Source organism: Cornus florida, unplaced genomic scaffold, assembly GCF_030987335.1.
Source record: "Cornus florida cultivar Cherokee Brave unplaced genomic scaffold, ASM3098733v1 CherokeeBrave_3.0.0_Hap2_Chr03, whole genome shotgun sequence".
NCBI lineage: Eukaryota > Viridiplantae > Streptophyta > Magnoliopsida > Cornales > Cornaceae > Cornus > Cornus florida.
Window position 1 is genome coordinate 15,517,098 of NW_026775573.1, and position 19,599 is coordinate 15,536,696.

The 19,599-nt window shown below is 34.6% G+C and overlaps 2 protein-coding genes across 2 annotated transcripts; one reads left to right on the forward strand and one right to left on the reverse strand.

Moving 5' to 3' along the window:
* Positions 1-1,705: 1,705 nt before the first annotated feature.
* On the reverse strand, positions 1,706-12,057 carry LOC132299655 (E3 ubiquitin-protein ligase RFI2). Its single transcript, XM_059796408.1, has 6 exons — positions 11,523-12,057; positions 8,483-8,652; positions 5,127-5,185; positions 3,409-3,434; positions 2,891-3,278; positions 1,706-2,402 (listed from the first exon to the last, which is right to left on the reverse strand). Exons 1-6 carry the CDS (start codon positions 11,668-11,670, stop codon positions 1,940-1,942), a joined length of 1,254 nt encoding a protein of 417 aa, XP_059652391.1. The 5' UTR covers positions 11,671-12,057; the 3' UTR covers positions 1,706-1,939.
* Positions 12,058-16,127: 4,070 nt separating this feature from the next.
* LOC132299656 (translationally-controlled tumor protein homolog) lies at positions 16,128-18,917 on the forward strand. The gene is made up of 5 exons (XM_059796409.1): positions 16,128-16,282; positions 17,613-17,686; positions 17,856-17,984; positions 18,065-18,222; positions 18,582-18,917. The coding sequence occupies exons 1-5, from the start codon at positions 16,255-16,257 to the stop codon at positions 18,697-18,699; spliced, it is 507 nt and encodes a 168-aa protein (XP_059652392.1). The 5' UTR covers positions 16,128-16,254; the 3' UTR covers positions 18,700-18,917.
* The last annotated feature ends 682 nt before the right edge of the window (positions 18,918-19,599 follow it).

Here is a 19,599-nt window from a genome sequence, read left to right on the forward strand (position 1 = left end):
AGTCCCAATTAGGAAAAAAATAAATAAATAAATAAAAATAATAATTCATCATTTTATTAAAACTTTGATAAAAATAGACATCATTAAACACAAATTTATTTATTTTTTTAGTATTTGAAATCATAAGGATAATTTTGGCATATACAATCACTTTCTTTTTATTTTCATGCTATCCAAACTAATAAACTTATTTTCATACAATCTTCCTGAATAAATTTTCATACTAATCAAATGCTTGATAGAAAATAATTTTTCTTTTCATTCACTTTACTTTTCTTTTATTTTTCATTTTTTTCTTTTCTTGCTTATTTCTATCTAACCAAACGAAGCCTAAGGAATTCGAAAATGACATTAGAATGACAATAAAATTAATAAAAATTGTCCAGCACAAAACGTCTAATTTACTTCTTTTTAAAATTAATTTTTAATATTGTTTTTTTTTATTATTATTTTTCATAATCTTTTAAATTTTTTTTTTGATAAGTCATAATCTTTTAAATTTTCAACTGTAAAACTAACAAAGTTTATGATTACAATTATTAAATATTTCATGATTTTTAATTTTTTTTCATAAGACTTTCTGCCTTAAAATTATTTAGGATCGAATTTATTTATTTATTTATTTATTTTTCATCAGTGTGAGTTTAGGAATTGATTTTCCTACCTGGAACGAGTTTGGAATTGAAGTGCTCCTCCCTTCTATACAATACCATGGGAAGATAACTTTGGAATTGACCTCTTCCAAAAGTTTGCAACTACTGCATGGTGCAGTAAATCCAGGGACGGCTGTAGGCTCCACATATGTGAGCAATCACAGCCTTCCGTTGAGGTACAACATTGTGTTGTCACTGATTTGAAATTGCCGTGGAAGTGGATAAGAATGTGGAATAATTTTATGGAACCCACATGCCACTAATTGTAGCTATTCACCAAGTAACATAAATTTTTTAATCAAGTGCCGATCTAGTACCGTCTCCTTATTTAGCTCCTTATCTTACTCCTTATACCGCTTTCGCTCCTATTTCCACGCTTGCTCTACGTGACTCCGTGTGACTTAAGCTATGCAACATACCTTATTTCCTCACTCACTCTGTGTGACTTAGACTACGCAACACACGTTTGTGCTAAATGTTGGGTTTATACCTAGTGCTTGTCAAGCTTTTTCCCAAGGCTCCTTAAGGTTAGATAAAAACAAAAAGAAAAAAAATGAAAATTTTTTGACTAAAAATTTGGTAAAGAAAAATATCTTTAACCACCTAACTTTCTGGAGAAAGTTTTAATGAACATACAATAATCCGAAAAGGAAAGACCTCTCTAAGATCCTATTCATTCGCTAGAGAGTTAGCACATTACTCTCCAGGATAATGAACAAAGACCTGAACTAGAGAAAACTAAAGTGATTGCAAATGAAAAGAAATTCGCCCAAACCAACGGGCCAATGGCCTATCGATATTAGCCTCTTACTTTCAAAGAGAAGTTAGAGGTTCAAGTCTAAGAATTTACAAGTGTGTGTGAGTAACTACTAAAAAAAATTCGTCCATTAAATTTGATTCGAGTCCACTCCTGAGAAGATAATTCTGAACTAAACTCACCGCTTGTGTAAGAAGAAATTGGCATTCGATTTTGTTAAAGACTTCTCAAATCTGTTAGCCATATCTAGGGCACAATTTTTCTAAAATGACAATTGTAAGAAACCTTCCAATCCTGCCATCCAACTTATGATCTTATTTTATATCCCAGCAAAAAGAAACCAGAGGAAGCCAAAGTCCATCACACAACCACATTGCCGCCAAAAGGCACCATTTCTGGGCGATGCCACAGTATAGTCTGTCTCGTCAGACAGACTCCAAGCATAAATATATATCGTTTCTCAAGCATGCACAATTTTTGGTTCAGTCATAGTTTTCATAGTTTTTATCGACAAAACAGAATAAGAAGTCTATGACCGATTTTGTGATGGCATCCTCTCGGATCCATGCCTCTGGCGGAAGCTGCTGTTGGACCTGATGGCAGTATCTGAACCCCCAGCAGCCTGATGGAATGGCCCCCAATTTGGATCTCTATCAACTTGGCTCGGTGGGAACGAAGGCAAATGTTCTCTTTCCCATCCATTGAAGCGATTCATCATGGAATTTTCCGCTTCGTGGAAGTTCCTACCAGATGAACCTGATGGGAAGTAGTAGAAGCCACCAGTCTGATCAGATGATGAGGCTACTGGCCCTACTTGAGCCATGGCCCTATGATTAGTAGATCTTCGTGTGCCAGAAATGATGGGTGTGCGCATGGTAGGTGAACTGCTGGGTTGCTGAAAATATGCCTGGAGAGCCTGGACACGGTCACGGGTCCGAGCAACACTGCCAGGATGGGGGCGAACCATTGAGGATCCAGCTCTAGCAGCAGAACTGTGAGAATGCATGAAAAATCAACATTATGAAGCTTCAAAGGGAAAACAGTATTTGGGTGGGTTAGGGCCTTTTTCTTCTTCTTTTTTTCTTCTTTTTTTTCTCACAGGTTTTAAGGGGGGCACCTTTCTCAGTCAGCTTTATAGAATATCATATTTCTCCACAATAGTGACTCAAGGGAAAAAAAAATATAGAAATTTATTTTTTGCTTCTTCAGAAACATAGAATAATTCCATTCCTCTGCTGGTTTAAAGAACCCATGCCCTGGGAAAAAAAGGGACCAAAAAGCATTTGCCAAGCCTTATTTTGCATATGTCAAAACATGCCAAGCCTTTAGCTAAAGTGACATCTCCTCCACGTTGTCCTCGGGTTGAGAGATCAAGTTCACAATAGGGCAAATAGTGAGTGTATGCGAGTAACATGGGGGGTTGTCTTACCTATCCACAAAAAATGTCAAAACCTGGCCTAATGTTTTATCAAGGGCTTACCTGTGGCCTACGAGGAATGGATGCACAAAAGATCCTGATCTTGGTACATCAGAATTGGCCCTAGCTGCCCTCTGTGTCATAGACGGAACAGGAGGCTGATCAGCACCACCAATACGGCTGCTCGTCGTGGGAAAGGGAGAGGAATGGTGTTCCCAACTGTGATAATGGACGTCCATGGCAGGAAAAGCGTAAGAAGTGGGAATCTCGCTAGGAACTGCTGGGCTATTCCAGTGATTGGTAAAAGTAGAACCATCTGAAACACTTCCACCGGAATTTGACGACGAAGGGGGGATCGGTCCAAAGTATGCAACATATGGGCAAGGATGAGTGGCAGATGATAAGGCTGTATGTTCAGCAAAGATTGCATGTTGTCCAATAAGATCATGATCTGCATAAAATCAAAAGCTCCTATTATATTTCTCTATAAAGTCTTCCTCTGCCAAAACTTAAAAATAAATAAATAAATAATAATAAAATAATAAAATTAGAAAACCTGAGGCAGAAAAATATAAACTTACACGCAGTGGATGGAAATTCCCCTTCACTGCAAAATGTAGATCATACATGTGAGTGAAAGAGGCCAAGATAAACAACGCAATCAAAACCAAAACACTTCAGAGAACCCCAAGAACCAGGTTGCTCAATACAGCAATTAAAAATAGCAGAAGCAACAATGAATGGCATAGCCTCCATCCAGGAAGCACAACAAACACGCCTAAAAGGGCAAAGAATCCATGTTGGACACTGACACACACCCCGACACGCGTCGGACACGCCAAAAAACGCGTCTATTTCTTTTATTTTTATTTTTTAATCTTCGGTCATGGCAGGGATACACCATGGATGCGCGTCCAACATGCCATGGATAATTGTTAGACAGGCGTGTCCTATTCTTGGTTTTTTTTTTTTTTCTTTTTTCCTTTATTAGTAATGCATTCTTGGGGATTTACAGAAAAAAAAAATTTAAAATAAAAAAAAATAGCTATGTTGAAAGAGTTCAATACGGGGGGTTGTTAAATAACATGTCATTAAATATTTACTTAAATTTTGTTTTTTTTTTATAAAATAATTTTATATTAAAACAATCAGATATTTATGCTTATATTTTAGTTCAAAGGTTCAAACTCTTTCAACTATGTTGCAAGGGCCTTTCACCCTCATATGCCAAGTAAACAACTTCAATTTACGCATTGAGCCCTTTGTTTTCTCTAGTACAGATGGTTCACAAGTAAGAGATCAGAGCTCAACATTAAACGGATCAACTTTACATACACACAGAGACATTAAGTTGACAATTATCAAGCTAAGAATTCTTTTGGTCATTTAATGCCATAATACTTCCTTTCTTCGAATAATTGGCCAAAAAAGGAAAAAGTACTTAACAAATACCATGTCTAAAAATTCTAGAACCATCTAGAACCATCTAATAGTTCTAGAACCATCTAAACTTTGCGACTTTGGCATTCATGTCACACATTATAACAAATACCATGTCTAAAAATTCTTAAGCACTACACTTAAATGCACTACTGTCTTTGCATTGGAAAATATAGTAAGATAAATAAAGCTAATCTAGGAACAAAATATATAAATATTTTATCCGACCAAAATGAACTCAACAATACCTTATACCAACTATTTGAGAGCGAGTAAAACAACAGTTTCACGGCTTTCACCAACTTTCTGAGGCTACCTAGTCCCTACTTAGAATAATTCTGAAACAATACTTGGAAAACTGAAGAACTCAACAACTTGAGCCAAATGAAGTGGAGTCGATCTATACATTTTTGTTGTACTAGTCCATCAACAACTTGAGCTGCATGAAGTGGAATCGAACTACACATTTTTGTTGTAAGTCCATACAACTATAGTCTCAAATGCTAAAGGTGTACTAGGTCTTAAGAATGAAGCCATTGGTCAGAGCATGACAAAAGATTCATTTGGGTAACTGAGACCAACATATCACTTTTCATAAGAGGTCACAGACTCATAGCTACTAATGTGCACTTTTTGAAGCAAAGGAGCATGATGCATTAACATAGATAATCGAAACATATTCAGTATAGAACACTACATGGTAGGTAGAGAATTCAGCAAACATTCACAGAAACACTGAGGGAGGAGACCAGGCAACTGGCCTGCAGAAAAGAAAATACTTCCCGCACACAACATTGCAGCATCAAAATTTAAGGATATTTAATCAGCTATAAGCAACAATGTCAGAAATTATGCTTACTCAAAAGATGAAGGAAGTCGCGTTAATCCACTAAATGGACACCAGTGGACTCCAAATGACTGCAAAAAAAAAAAAATTGAAACCATAATAATAAAAACCAGGTCAGTAGCTAACTGAAAAATGATAACAGAGGTCAGTAAAATTCAATTAAGCTAGACACTTGACCATATTTATATGAAAAGGATCACGTGATCGGTTGGCCAGCATATGGAGTTCTTGACAAATTAGTATAAAGTCAAATAATGCAATCAAAAGCACACTACAGCTGAATTATCTATTTAAAAAAACATAAAAATAAAGCTACACTTCAGATTCACCAATAACTTTGCAGAAGCACGGAAGGAGACAAACTGATACAATTTTAGGCTCGCAAAGATTTAACTCAATCCATCATAGAGAGTTGATAAATGATATAACTATTAATAATGTATAGATTCTAAGTTATCACCTTAATATTAAAGCAAGAAACATGGCAGTAAGAAGTAACTCCTCACAAAATAAAACTGTAACTTGGTAATATTAGATTTCATATATATATATATATATATATAAAATACATATACATATATATTTTTTAATAAGTAAAAAGAATCTACTAATAATGGCAAAATGCAGGTCCAGTTCATGTATATGCGAGGTATACAACTTCATATGAAAGCCACTAAAAAAACTCATTTCTCCCAAAAAAAAAACTCAACAAAAGAACCTACATATGAAGTATAAGACTCCAGTCTTCTATATCTAGAAGTATAATGTTCTCAAAAGTACTGTTTCAATCTTTAAGCGGTAGCTGAGAAACTCCCATCCCTTCCTTGAAAAATGCACCACAACAAGCAAAGTGGAGCATTGGACAAGCAAACAAAAAAAGTAGGCTCCCAAATTCAGTTGTCACTCCAAATGTAAAAAATGGCTCACAGCTTCCTCAGCACCCATGCTTTTGTAACACCAATTGGACATACAGAACTCTATCATCTACAAATTATCTGTAGTGATAATAGAATGCATAGCTGCTAACCAAGCAAAAAATTGCCACCTTAAGGGAGGCCTTTGTGGGACATATACCTTTCTAAGGGGAACTACTTGCCCACTCCCCTAGAGTGTACCTCATAAAAGGACCAGAAGCTAATTCGTTAAAAATCCACCTTTAGCTGCAGCCTGCAGTGCATTTAGCTCATCTTCCATTTCACCACACAACTTGGTCCCTTGCATTATTTCCAATAAGGCTGAAACTGGGTCCATCTCCCAGTCCCGCAAAGCTCTCCTATTCTAGGCCTCCAAACCACACCAGTGGGCAAAATATATATAAACTTGTAGCTGAGGCATCATTATCTGTTGTGATCTGGAAGAGTTCGGGGAACCTGTCTTTCAGGTCTCTTTAACAAACATATGCCAAAATCTGCCTCTATCTCATTTTCTCAACACAAAAAACATGACGTAGGAATATCTCCTGACCTTTTGTAGTACCCTCCAGGCCCACTAAGTTCGAAGAATCCACCTCCCTCGACACCTAAACCCCAAGAACATCCATACTTGTGCTCCACTACTTTTCAGCACAAGGATTCCTTCCTAGCAAATACCAAAGACACGTCTCCAGTAATGCTCAATAAGACACCCTGACCTCCCTAATTCCATAGCCACCATCCTTAACTAGAAGGCAAACTTATCCCACCAAATGGAACTTATTTTCTCCCCAATTCCCAAAAGATCATCATCATGGAGCTTAGCCAATCACTTTCTGCCAGTGCAGGACTGGTGAAGGGAGACACGAATACTAGGCAACTTACTCTTTATAAGATTAATCCTTCCCCTCTCAGGAAATGTTGCCAGTTCATCCCTTAAGCCACCTCTGAAACAGATTATAGCACCCCACGTTATGCCTTCACCTTGAAGGTAGCCAAGGGAAGCCACTCTGTACCCAAAATTGAAAGTCATATCCTCCATATCCCCTATCTTCCCAACTGGAATAAGCTTCTCTTTCCCAGATTATCTGGAGCCATGAGACTGATACAAAACAAATTATAATATAATGCAAATGCCTCAAGTGCTCTATATGCAAAAAGATATCATCTTCTAGCAGTAGGTAGAAACTTCCATCTGATAACCACTACTGACTACCCAACTTCAGAGCACCTCAACAAACTCCACGCATCCGCCCTCCTCGGCAACCTGATCAAGTCAAACCAATATAAACAACATAGAAGAGAAGGGATCACCCGGCCTCAAATCTTTTACTCAAAAAGAACCCTTCTCAAGAGCCAGTCACAAAACAAGAAATCAGACAGTAGATTACAAGGCTCCATCAACTTCCTCACTTGATCCTATTCCCATCCTAAGAATTTGCATGGTCATACAACTTCTCAATGTCTAGCTTATGAGGTACATAAAGTACTCTCTCTTCCTCACTTCAGTCTAAAGTCCACATATTCGTTCGCAAGACGCTTTGCATCAACACACTTTGCATCGCGCTTCGCAACACGCTTTGCATCTAACCCCACAAATGTTTCTTGTGCCTCTCAGACAGTTCCATTCACAACCATCAAGCCTTAAATACTACCACCAACAGCTTACAAACACACCCTACCAAGCTAACCGGTCTAAAATCCTTTACGCCAACTGCATGATGCACACGTCCTTTCCAGGGAATCACTGCAATAAAGATCCCCAGCTCAAAAAAATATGAAGAACCCATCATCAACACCTAAACATTGACCAACACTGCTGAAAGAGACCCATGGTGAATCTTCAGGACTGGAGGCCTTATCCCCATTACACGACTTCAACTCCTGAAAGATCTTCACAATGAATTGCTATCTGCCCCACTTATAACATCAAACTACAAAACCCCCCAAAGAAGGCCACCACACATATCTACATACCTCTCAATGAACAACACTTTATCCTGTACACCTCTTGATGTAGGACGGGAATACTTCGAAATCAAAAGATGCAATGTCAGCCACGTTTTTTTTGAAGCACATGATAAAACAAAAGAAAATAAATTAACATAAAATCCTTATAACCTTAACCCAAAAAAAAAAAAAAAAAAAAAAGACACATCAATATTCCAACCGACAAACCCTTCAAAATTAAAATTCATGGGAAGTGAAGGAAACATAGTCTTTCTTTTGTGTTACAATTTTAAGATTAACATTCTCGTAAAACTCCTTGAATTTTATTTATTTAGTATTTTTTGCATAGCCAAGAAGTACACATGCCATAAGAAATGAAGTTCCTCGGCCTTCTCTTGGAGCAACAATATAATTTACCTAACCAAAATTGCTGCAAAATTACTCTGATTAACATAAATCAGAAACTGCATGAAAAAAAAAAATGCAATTAAAACTTTCTGACTTTACCATTTCAGAGTAGCTTAGATCATAAAGTTCCTCATCATGGGCCCAGTCATCCATGCTATACTCGGAAAATGGACGACAATTGTTCGCAAAAAGCCATTGTCCTTTCTCAATTTTCCGACAGTTGGGGCATTGCATTGCTCCCTTTATATTAAATGCAGAACCAATGCAATCTAAAAATAGCCATGAGAAAGATATTATTAACATAATAAAGGACAATATACAAACAGCTACAATATCTAACAAACAAATATTTTTCACTGATAAAATAAAAGGAAATGTGCAGCCTAGACAAATATGAACAAGTTCAACAAGTTGAACATAACAAATAAGATGGACACATAAAACTGTTGTACTGAAAGGAAATGTACAGAATTTAAGGCATACTATTAAAGCAAGATGTGGTTAAAAGACTGGTAGGAATTAAGGTAGACTCAGAAAGATTATACGGCAATTGACTAAAGCGTCTGTTCATACCTAGAGTGTATAGGTCATGCCCCTTAGTGATCGTTACTCAAAAGTACCTTGCAAATGACATATCCTACATGGAATGCTATCTTAAATTGAACCAATGCTATTGCTGCAAACTTTTCACTGACAAAAGTTGGTATCAATCTTCTGGCTAGGGGGTAATCTAAATGGGTGTAAATGATGGTCAACCATCGTCAGAAAATAATTCTCCTCCAACAAGTGTCCTAATGCCACCAAAGAAGAATGATTACCGTATGAACAGCAATTATTGATGTAGTACTCTTTTCCTGACCATCAATCAGGAGCTGATTTTTGTGGGTATCAAAAAAGCCATTTTCTGTGACAATATGTCTGGGTTTGCCCCTCTACTCAGAAGTATACTAATTGTGATGTAAAGCCCTTTCCATCTTCAAAACCTTGTCCTTTTCTACTGTAGTAAGAACTTTGGCAGACAATGAAATCCAGCCTTCAGATCATATGGTGCAGCTGCTTTACCTCTCTGCACAACAGTACTAGGCTTAACCCTCTGCACATATCTATACACCTAGGAATGAATTGAATCATCCAGGTGGATTAGGAGGAGAACCTAAAAGAGGTTTACACTTTTTCTGTTTAGAGTTGTATCAAGCCATGAACACTACAGAGTACAGACCTGTTTCAAATTCTAGAATTAGGACGAGTCTAGTTCAAGTCCAACCAGAGGACTGGTTAATAGTTCATAGGACAACAAATTATACTTTTAACAGGTTCTCCTGGACCACTAGTTTGTTTGACACTAATTCTTGAACTATATCTAATTTCTTTTGTTTTCTTAGCATTATTTCTGTCAGATACATCTTAGCGTTGGTTGCTTCATTTATTTATTTATTTATTTTTTTTGATAATTAAAATTCATTAAAACACTCAAAAGGGGAGCACGCCCAAGGAACAAATCAGACAAAGAAGATTAGTTGGACTGTAAGATCGTATTGATATTGTAATTCAAGTTTTAATCATATTCTCAGTCTCAGATCCTTTCGTTCTTAATTAATAATGAAATTGTACAAAAATGGAAAGATGATCACTGAAAGTTCAATAAATTAATCAATCAACAAATTCGAAAATTGAAAAAACACAACAAATCATGAGAAGAAACCGCAAATCACAAATAAAATCATGAACAAATCTAAAAACTTCAATCAACTTAGCCCATTGAAAGAGTGAAATAAAAAGAATATATATATATATATTTATGATCAACTTTCAAAGGTCTTGTTTTCAATATCCTTTCTCATTTATTGATCACTGAAAGTTCGATAATTTTTCCATTATCTCTGGAGGACATGGACTAAAGGCAACAGTTGGTTGTGTTTTCAAACAATAAATGGATTTTCCTGGATATTGTAACAAACTAGGGCTGCCCACAATTTAAGCTTTTCTGTCGCCCATCAAAGAACATTTGATTACTGAAAATTTGGAAAAGAAGGGCATATTACCTACACACCTAATTCCAATTATATTCACACTTCAAAAACCCTTCTGGTTTCTTCTTTAATCATTTAAGATAATTTTCTGGTAAGTAGGAGACATTCAAGAAGTTTATAGAGGAGTCAGTAAGGTGAGATATGAGCTGCTCACAGTGTTCTCTCTAAATTGGGAAAACGAATTTGGTCAAAACAACCATCACTCTGGTTTACCTATATTGTTTAAAACTGATTTTCTAGGCTTACCCAAAACCTACTTTATAATGTAAAAACCCAAATGAAAAAGCCATTAATAAAATACATTAGCCTGATACTATATATCTTATTAACAGATAACAATGATAAATGGCAAGGCTTGAAATTCAACTACAATTTCATCTTCAGTCGATGATTGTAGTCATGTCAAGCTGAGAAATTCAATGATTAACACTTAAGTTACTAAAGGGTACAGAAAAAGGTGTTAGGTGACTTACAAAATAAAAAGGAGTAATGGGAATGACAGACAAACTCAAGTAGAACTGACTATAGATTGTTGAGCACGGCAGAGGTGAACACTACAAATGGATTGATAAATTGTAAATAATGAAAATACAAAGTTACCGAACACTATATAGGCCAATTTGAATTATCTCACCAATCATTCCCACACTTTTCAACCAAATTACTTTCAAGTAATTTGTTTCTTTGGTCAACAACCGTGGTTACTCTTTATATTGCTCATTCAGTTGAGCTTCAGTCACAAGCTCATAGCATAAATTCTTCTACTTCATATTTCATATAAATCCATCAACAACCGCCCATCTAGTTTCAATAAAACTCATTAATTCTCTTTCAAACACCCAGCTCCCTTGATCTTTAAAGCAGGCTCATCTACAAATCTAGAAGCTTACCAAAAGTCCACGGATGGGAACACAATAAAAATAAATTAATAAAAGCAACACAACGTTGCACAAATTCAATTATTCAACTACACAGTTTCAAAGCTCTAATTTTCACAACTTGTATATATCGAAAGTATCTCCCATATTGGTGAACAACATTAAATCAGATCACGTCTAATTCTCTATGAACACATAATTTTTCATTGAATGAGTTCAAATTGAACTAACCGAGATGAAATTGATGGCCGCATTGAAGCTTCGCCCAAGATCTACCCCCATTATCGGTCACGGCCTCTAGGCAAATCGAGCACGAAACCGACGACGCTTTGCCAGCGGCAACGCCATCGTCGAGGAGATCAGCATCCTCCAACCCCATAATCAAAAACCTTGTTTCATCATCATATATACATATATCAACATATAGACGTCAAAAATTGAATAGATTTCTCCTAAATTTACCGAAAAGCTTCGAATTTTTCAGCTCTGTAAGATTTAATCTAACGGTAGACTTCAGATTACAAGCTCTGGAACCTAGGGTTTGAATATGATATTGAGAGAGAGCTATGAATCGACGAGTAAATAGAGAGAGAAAATGGAAGGGATCGTTCGTTTCTCTTGAATCACGATGATGTGTTTGTGTGTTGGAAAATCTGAAAGTCTCTTTCTCCCTCTCTAAACTCTCTCTTTCTCTCTCATCTCCGCCAGTTTTACGGCAGAAGATAGATTTGGGATTTGATTATTGTGAGGACCGTTCGGTAACCGCTGTCCAAATGAGAGAATATGATGGACGGCTTGGATTGATTCGGTGCTCTTCTGTGGATTAGCTGTGGTTGAAATTGATGTCACATTAAGCTTCAAAAGGGGGCAATCTGGTAGGTTGATGTACAGTGAATCTACTGACGAGATACACCAAGATGTGGGGCCAGGTAAGTGTGGACGGTCAGGATTGGAAGTTAGAGACGCTTTATTTAATACAGTAAGTTTCACTGAGTTGAAGAAATATACATGGATGGACAAAAATGTCCGACCATGATTGGTCCAATGACTCCAATTGCTTATGGATTAGTGTGACGTGTGGTGATAGGAAAAATATATGATAAGATAAGTATGTGGTTTTATAATTTTTTTTATAAGATTATAAATACGTCATGTCATATTTTTGTTTAAATTAGGTTGCCCATATAACCATATGTTACATGGTACAGTAAGTAGATGCAAAAGTAATGAAATTCCTTGTTCCTTATTGGATGATAGCTTAGAGGACATATGGAGAGGAAATTAATGGGTAGCAAATGCGTTTTATAACTCTTTACACTTGCATAGAGAATTGTGCAGGTTTGTAGGTGATTCTCAACATTTGATATAGTGGAGCTTAAATATCGTCATTCATTGATCTTTTGTAGCATTCTAAAAAATTAGAATTGTCTTAGTACTGTATATGCGACACTTGCATAGGTTACAACATATCACATTAAGGTATTTTACCAATAAATAGGAAGGTAAGTAACTAAACAAACCATCATTATAAATTATATTCGAGTTAAGTTAGGTAAGGGCTCGAGATATATCACAGAACGTTATATCCAATTTGATGTTACACCTAATATTTGTATGGATAGAAAAAATTACAATATTACCTTCAGCCCAATTTAGGTGGAGTTTAAAAAAAAAAATTAAAAAAATTTAAGTTTCTGCAAATTAAGTTTTGTAAATTTAAACATTCTCGTGTTCTTAATTCAGTGACAATTCAATGGGTACTAAATCTAAATGAATTCATACTCTATCTATTACCCAAAATGCGTAGTATCACTTCTGTGTTGTGCAAGCTTCCTTCAGCATCTTCAATTCTTATCATATTAGCTTTTAAAATGACAGAAAACCAATAAACAAATACAAATAATTAAAAAAAAAAATTTTTAAATTAAGAAATCCAAAATTTAAGAATGGTTAATCTACCTTGGCAGAGATGACGAGCTAGCACTTTCCTCCAAACTTTGTACATATAAACTCCCAGTTGTGAATATGATTGACAGAAGCAAATACCATGAGCGGAACATCGCAATTATAGCTATAGTTGAGCAACTTAAAAAAAAAAAAAAAAAGAAGTTAAGTACCAAAAACATAATACAAAAAATAATAATATGTTACATGGTATAGTAAGTAGCTGCAAAAGTAATGACAAAATTAACTTGAATTAGATTTTAAAATATTATTATATTTTGAGTCTAATGGAGGGGTTTGTGGCTCAAATTCTCCAAGGTTGCTGAATGTTGAAGAAATTCCATTGGTCACACTAGTGTGATAGATAATGTGATGATAATATACGTACATGTACAAGTTTGCCGAAAATAAAATATTAGCGATATTGTTGAGGACACATGTCAATTTTATATATCTTTAACATTGCTGAGTAAGACCTTGTCATTAGGTAAGCGTGTGCTCATAAAACAGGCATTTGATCATTCTTTCGAGTAGTTAACAGGAGAACCTAAGAAGATAAAGGAAATTTAGAGTTAAAAAATATAAATAAATAAAATTCTGAACTATTGGTTAGTTGCAAGATGACCTAAAGGATATTATGGGTATTTTATATTTGTGATACTTTATGAATGTTATATAAGTATATAATGGGATTATTTAGATAATTTTAATCATCTCGACGTCGAAAAATGACGATGACAAAAAAGAACAATTTGTAAATTTTTAATAGTTTATTGTTCGATTTGCCAGTAAACCGGCAATATTATGAGAAAATTTACTACGATTTTAAAATAGTTTTGAGAAATTTTTTTTTATACTTTTGCCTGCGTTAACACACCATAGTCAGCCGTGTTTTTTTTCCTTCTTATTGTTTGGTTTTTGGTCAAATTAATTACTACTGTAGCATTTTGTTATTGTCCCACTAAACTTATGGAAAAGAATATGTCTAGGTTCGAATAAAATATTCGCACCAGTGAAATACAACACAATTAATCAATTATATTGTAGTATACTTTATCATCACTGGCCCCTGCGATCCACTTGTTAAAGTGGTTTGTGAGGTGCATGGGACCACATCGAATAATTTTGGGCGGCCTTGGCTTTCTGCCTTGGTCGTTTTAGAGGAGAGAATGCTAAGCACAATTATAACTCAAGGATCGTCAAAAAAAAAAAAAAATGATGAATAGAATTAAAACTAAATCACTAGTTAGTTGATGTGACAGAATCTCAATATAGAGTGACATTTATATCCCCAAATATAAAAATTTAGGTTTGTTTGATTTGTAATTCTGAAAATAATTTTTAAAAATTTTTAAAATAAATAAATATAAAAATTATTTTTTTAAAATATGACTTTTTATATTGAGTTCTCAGAAAATTGAACTAATCAGAATTTTTTTTTATACTATTTTCAGTTTTCTGATAACAGAATATTGTTTTCATAATTACAAATCAAAATAACAAATGAATTGATTTTTTCATGACAGTTCAAATTCAACTATGACTAAATCTTGTTTTAAGTTCGAACTAGTTTTAAAAACGAGCTACTTAGACTACTGAAAATTTTCAGTCCATCTGTGAATAGGTTATTTAAATTAATGAACACGCTTTATTAAGATTTGTTTGGATCTATAATTAAATTTAAACCATACTTAGCTACTCATTAGTGAGTAGTTCATCCTTACTATTGTTAATGTGGTCCAATCACAAATACATATATAGTTTGTGATTACAAAATCAGAAAAGTGATAAATAAGAAAATTAGAAGGAATGATGCAAATTTATTCTATATATATATATATATATATATATATATATATATATATATATTGTCCTTATTTATAACTTTTCAAATTTTGTAATTACCGACTATGAGTCCATTTTGTAATTGAACCACATCAATAATTAGTAGGGATGAACCACTCATTGACGAGTAACTAAGTATTATTCATTAAATTTTCTCTTTTATAAATCTTCGTTTCAAGTTTATGTTCATGCTTTAGCTCAAAAATGAAACTAGATGCTATATTTGAGCAATTTGAGATCAACTCAATTTCAATTTATATTAACTGTGGAGACAGAAAATATAAAAATTGAATTTTGAGTGGATGCAACTCTAAACAATACAAATTATTTTCACTGTCTCTACATATTAATTTCAGTAAATATATGAACTATATCACCAACCGGTCAAGCGGTATTAAATTTCTATTTTTCAAAAGGGACAGTATCTCTAAGCTCATGCTTTTAGAATGAAAAGAGTTTTCCACATTATCCTATCCTTGATAGGTAACACCTTTGTCTACTTGATAAAATTTTAATATTTTCCAAAAAAAAATTAGAAGAAAGGCTCTTGCTAGTGCGAAAAGGATTAAAAATACATCATAAAATTTTAATATTGTCTGATTGCATGCAGACAAACTGTGTCATATTTCGAATTCGTAATCTTAAAATCCTATTATAATTATAACTTGCAAATCCTATCTAATTTTGTTACTAAAAAATAAAAATTAAAAACTTACCTAATTAATAAATAATTTTAATAATGATTCAAGACTATCTAATAACCTCTTAATTAAATTTAAAATTCGAAAAAAGTAAATTTTAAACCTCATTAGTATCTACTACTACTTGTTAGTATCAATAAAGGTGCAGTTACTCCACCACGCACATGGTGCGTAGTCTCCTAGTCAAAAATGGCAGCTCATGGTCGGTTCACCGAATCTAATCCTATTTTGAACCGGAAAGGGAAACAGAATCGTAGTTTCAAGGACACAACAGGGCTATTTTGGTAAAATGGGTACCGAACCCATTACCCAATCCGGAAAAGCCTCAGCTATAAATATTCACCGCCGCTGAACCCCCGAAATTCGTTCTTTATTTCATATTCTGTCACCGCGTAAACTCCCTTTTTATCTGGCTTTTGTTCTCTCTTCCAAACAATTCTAGAGAGAGAAAGTAGTATTATTCTGCAATCATCATGTTGGTTTACCAGGATCTCCTAACCGGTACTTTCAATTTTTTATTTCTTTCTTTCTTTCTTCTGTTTGTTTTATCTATTTTGTTAGATTATTTTAGAAATTTGGAGTTAAATTTCAAATTGTGTTTCGCATGTGTGTAGAATTTTGTTGTGTTCTGTTTGGAATGATTTTTTTTTAAAGATTTTATTTGGTGGGTTTATATGGGTTTTGTGTTTTGAGTTGTATGACGTTATTTTTATTGAAGATTTCATGATTTGTAGATTTTGCTCGGTAGAGTTAATCTTTTGAATATGGAAATTGTAGTTATCTGTTTGTTTGTGTTTTTGTTTTTTGTTTTTTTGTTTTTAATTTAATTGTGTGTTTTGTTTGTAGTCTTTATTAAAACAACTGTTTTATTTTTTATTTTTTATTTTTTAAAATTTTATGAGACATGAGGTCGATGTTAATTATTGTTTTGTGCTGTGTTGGACGTTAAATTGCTGATGTTTTTTTTTTTTGTAAAAAATAAAAATTTATCATGTGAAAGCTTATCAATTTTGGATAGTCTTTCTATCATACTATTGTTTGTCTAGTGGATTATAAATTGCTAACTGAGGATAAAAAATTACATGTTTGGATTTTTATGTTGCTTTGGTTTTCAAAAGTCACATCAGCTGAGCCAAATACTCAAAAAAAAAAAAAAAAAAAAAAAAAAAAAAAAAAAAAAAAAAAAAAAAATTTACTTGATTTGCTCGAATTAGTGTTTCAAAAGCTGCAGACGAACAAAAAGGGATTTTTTATTTTATTTTTTTAATTTATATTTCTTTGTAATCCATTCTTTGTATGGTGTGAGTTCCATTCAATTCAAAAAATTTATTGTGTTACTCGTGTGATATTGTTTGTTGCTTAATTCTGAATACATGTAACATATGTTATTTTAATATTACCTCTACTGAAGCACCTTATCAAAGATACTTGATCTTACTTCACTAGAATTTACCCTTTTTACCAATTTTGGCTCGTCTGATTGTGCTTCTATCTAGTGGAAGCATTTATTTTGATTCTTCAATACAATTTATGTACTACATGGGAAGAGATCAATAGTTTTTGGTTGGGTGTGCACTGTCACGCACGTGTGTTTAGAATGAATTCAACTCGCACTGGATTTTCAATGATGCAGGGATATAAGTTTTTTGTTTCTGCCATCTTACAGTTTGGGTTGGATTGGCCGCTATTTTTTGTTATGATGTTGCCAAACTCTATACGAATGTGTTTGTTGTTCAAGAATATGTTGGAAAATTAATTTAGTTATGTGTATTTTGAGTTGGTATTGTGTCTTAGTAGTGTTGATGCAACTTATTTTAATCATGAATTTCAGGTGATGAGCTTCTATCTGACTCGTTCCCGTACAAGGAAATTGAGAATGGGATACTGTGGGAAGTGGAAGGGAAGGTCGGAACCCTCTTCTTTTTTGTTTTTTGAATTTCTTCAGTTTTCAGCCATCCATTTCTTTTGGTGATGAACATCTGTGAATGATTTGTTTCTTTTGCCCCATTGTTGTCTAGACAATGTCCTACGGTGCAATTATATAACTTGGTGTCTTGATATGGCTTTTTTGCAGTGGGTTGTCCAAGGAGCAGTTGACGTAGATATTGGGGCTAACCCTTCTGCAGAAGGTGGAGGAGAAGATGAGGGTGTCGACGACCAGGCTGTTAAGGTCGTTGATATTGTTGATACATTCAGACTTCAGGTAAGTCGAGTACACTGTGTTCATGGCCACTGTTTTGATTTTCTTGCCATGTCTCTAAAATCGTTTCTTAAATTTTGTAGGAGCAACCTCCTTTTGACAAGAAGCAGTTTGTTGCATACGTTAAGAAGTACATTAAGCAGCTAACACCTAAGTTGGAACCAGAGCAGCAAGAGTTGTTCATGAAGTCCATCCAGGGGGCAACTAAGTTCCTTCTCTCGAAGCTCAGTGACCTCCAATTGTATGTGCATCTTAGCTCTTATCTAATACACACCATCTTTATTAAGGGTTGCAATTTAATTTTGAATTTATATAACTAGGAACGCGGTATAAGGAATTCCTATATCTAGTAGAAAAAGAATATAAATAAGCGAAGGTTTTCCTTTCATAATTTAGTTGTTTGACCATACATAATTGGCAAGAAGAATTTTTACGAACTCGACGTTGATAAATCCCGAGTCTATAAATTCATTTCTGACAATTGAACCTTCTCGACCTCATGCCAATAAGAACAAAAGACCTTGGATACGTAATGGATGTGTTTATATGGTAGAATGGTATTTATATCTAATAATGTAACTGTTTGAATTTGTCTTGCAGTTTTGTTGGGGAGAGCATGCATGATGACAGCACCATGGTGTTTGCATATTACAAGGACGGTGCGGCCGATCCAACCTTTCTGTATTTTGCACATGGGTTAAAGGAGGTCAAGTGTTAGAGGATTTTGGTCGGTCTAGCTCTAAGATGGAGGCACTTGTTGTGATCTATATGGTTAAATTATCTTGTTTCTTTTACCATTGGTAAACATGAGGTTCTACATTGTTTTTTTTTTTTTTTTTGAGTCTTGGATTGAGATGTTGCTTTTGGTAAAATATGCTTCCATGTTGACATGGATATATACTACCTAATAATACGTTTCACTGTGTTTGAGGATAATGTAGTTTGATTTTGCAATTAATTTGTACATGATCGTGTCTTCTATGTGAAGACTATCAGCAATGGTTAGGGGCAGGTTTGGGGAGAAATTATTACATGATCTGGACTGCATGGTCCTAGTTTGTACCAATCTGCCGAGCAAGTAATTTCACCTGGGACCATGTAGTCCCGGATCCTATAATAATTTCTTAGATCAGTTTCCAATCTCACCTCGGGATGAATGTGGCCTAAGATGAGTATGTCTCAACAAGAGTCGAGCAGATGACCTAAATTCGAATAAACATATGTAATACTTGGAGCAGGCTAATTTGCCTCCTAACTGTAATTTGCCTCCTAACTGGTGACTTAGGATTAGGGCATCGTAACTTGTATCTCATCACCGAATATGAATCTCATCTAAAACAAAAAAGAAGCTTGAACATGATCACTCTCAAGCAACAAAAGATAACACAATTTGCCATTTCAAACCAATAGGCTTGTGGCCTAGCGGTACAAGACGCCTACTTCCTAAAAGCCTAGCGGTACAAGATCTCTACTTCTTAAAAGAAGGTCAGGGATTCGAACCTTAGTGGTGTAACCCACAAGAAAAGACACACAAGAGCTAGGGATAGGGCGGTAGTAGGAAGGTCTATTGTTCCTGAGCTACTAACCGATCCAAATGCGGTGCACGTATATACAAATT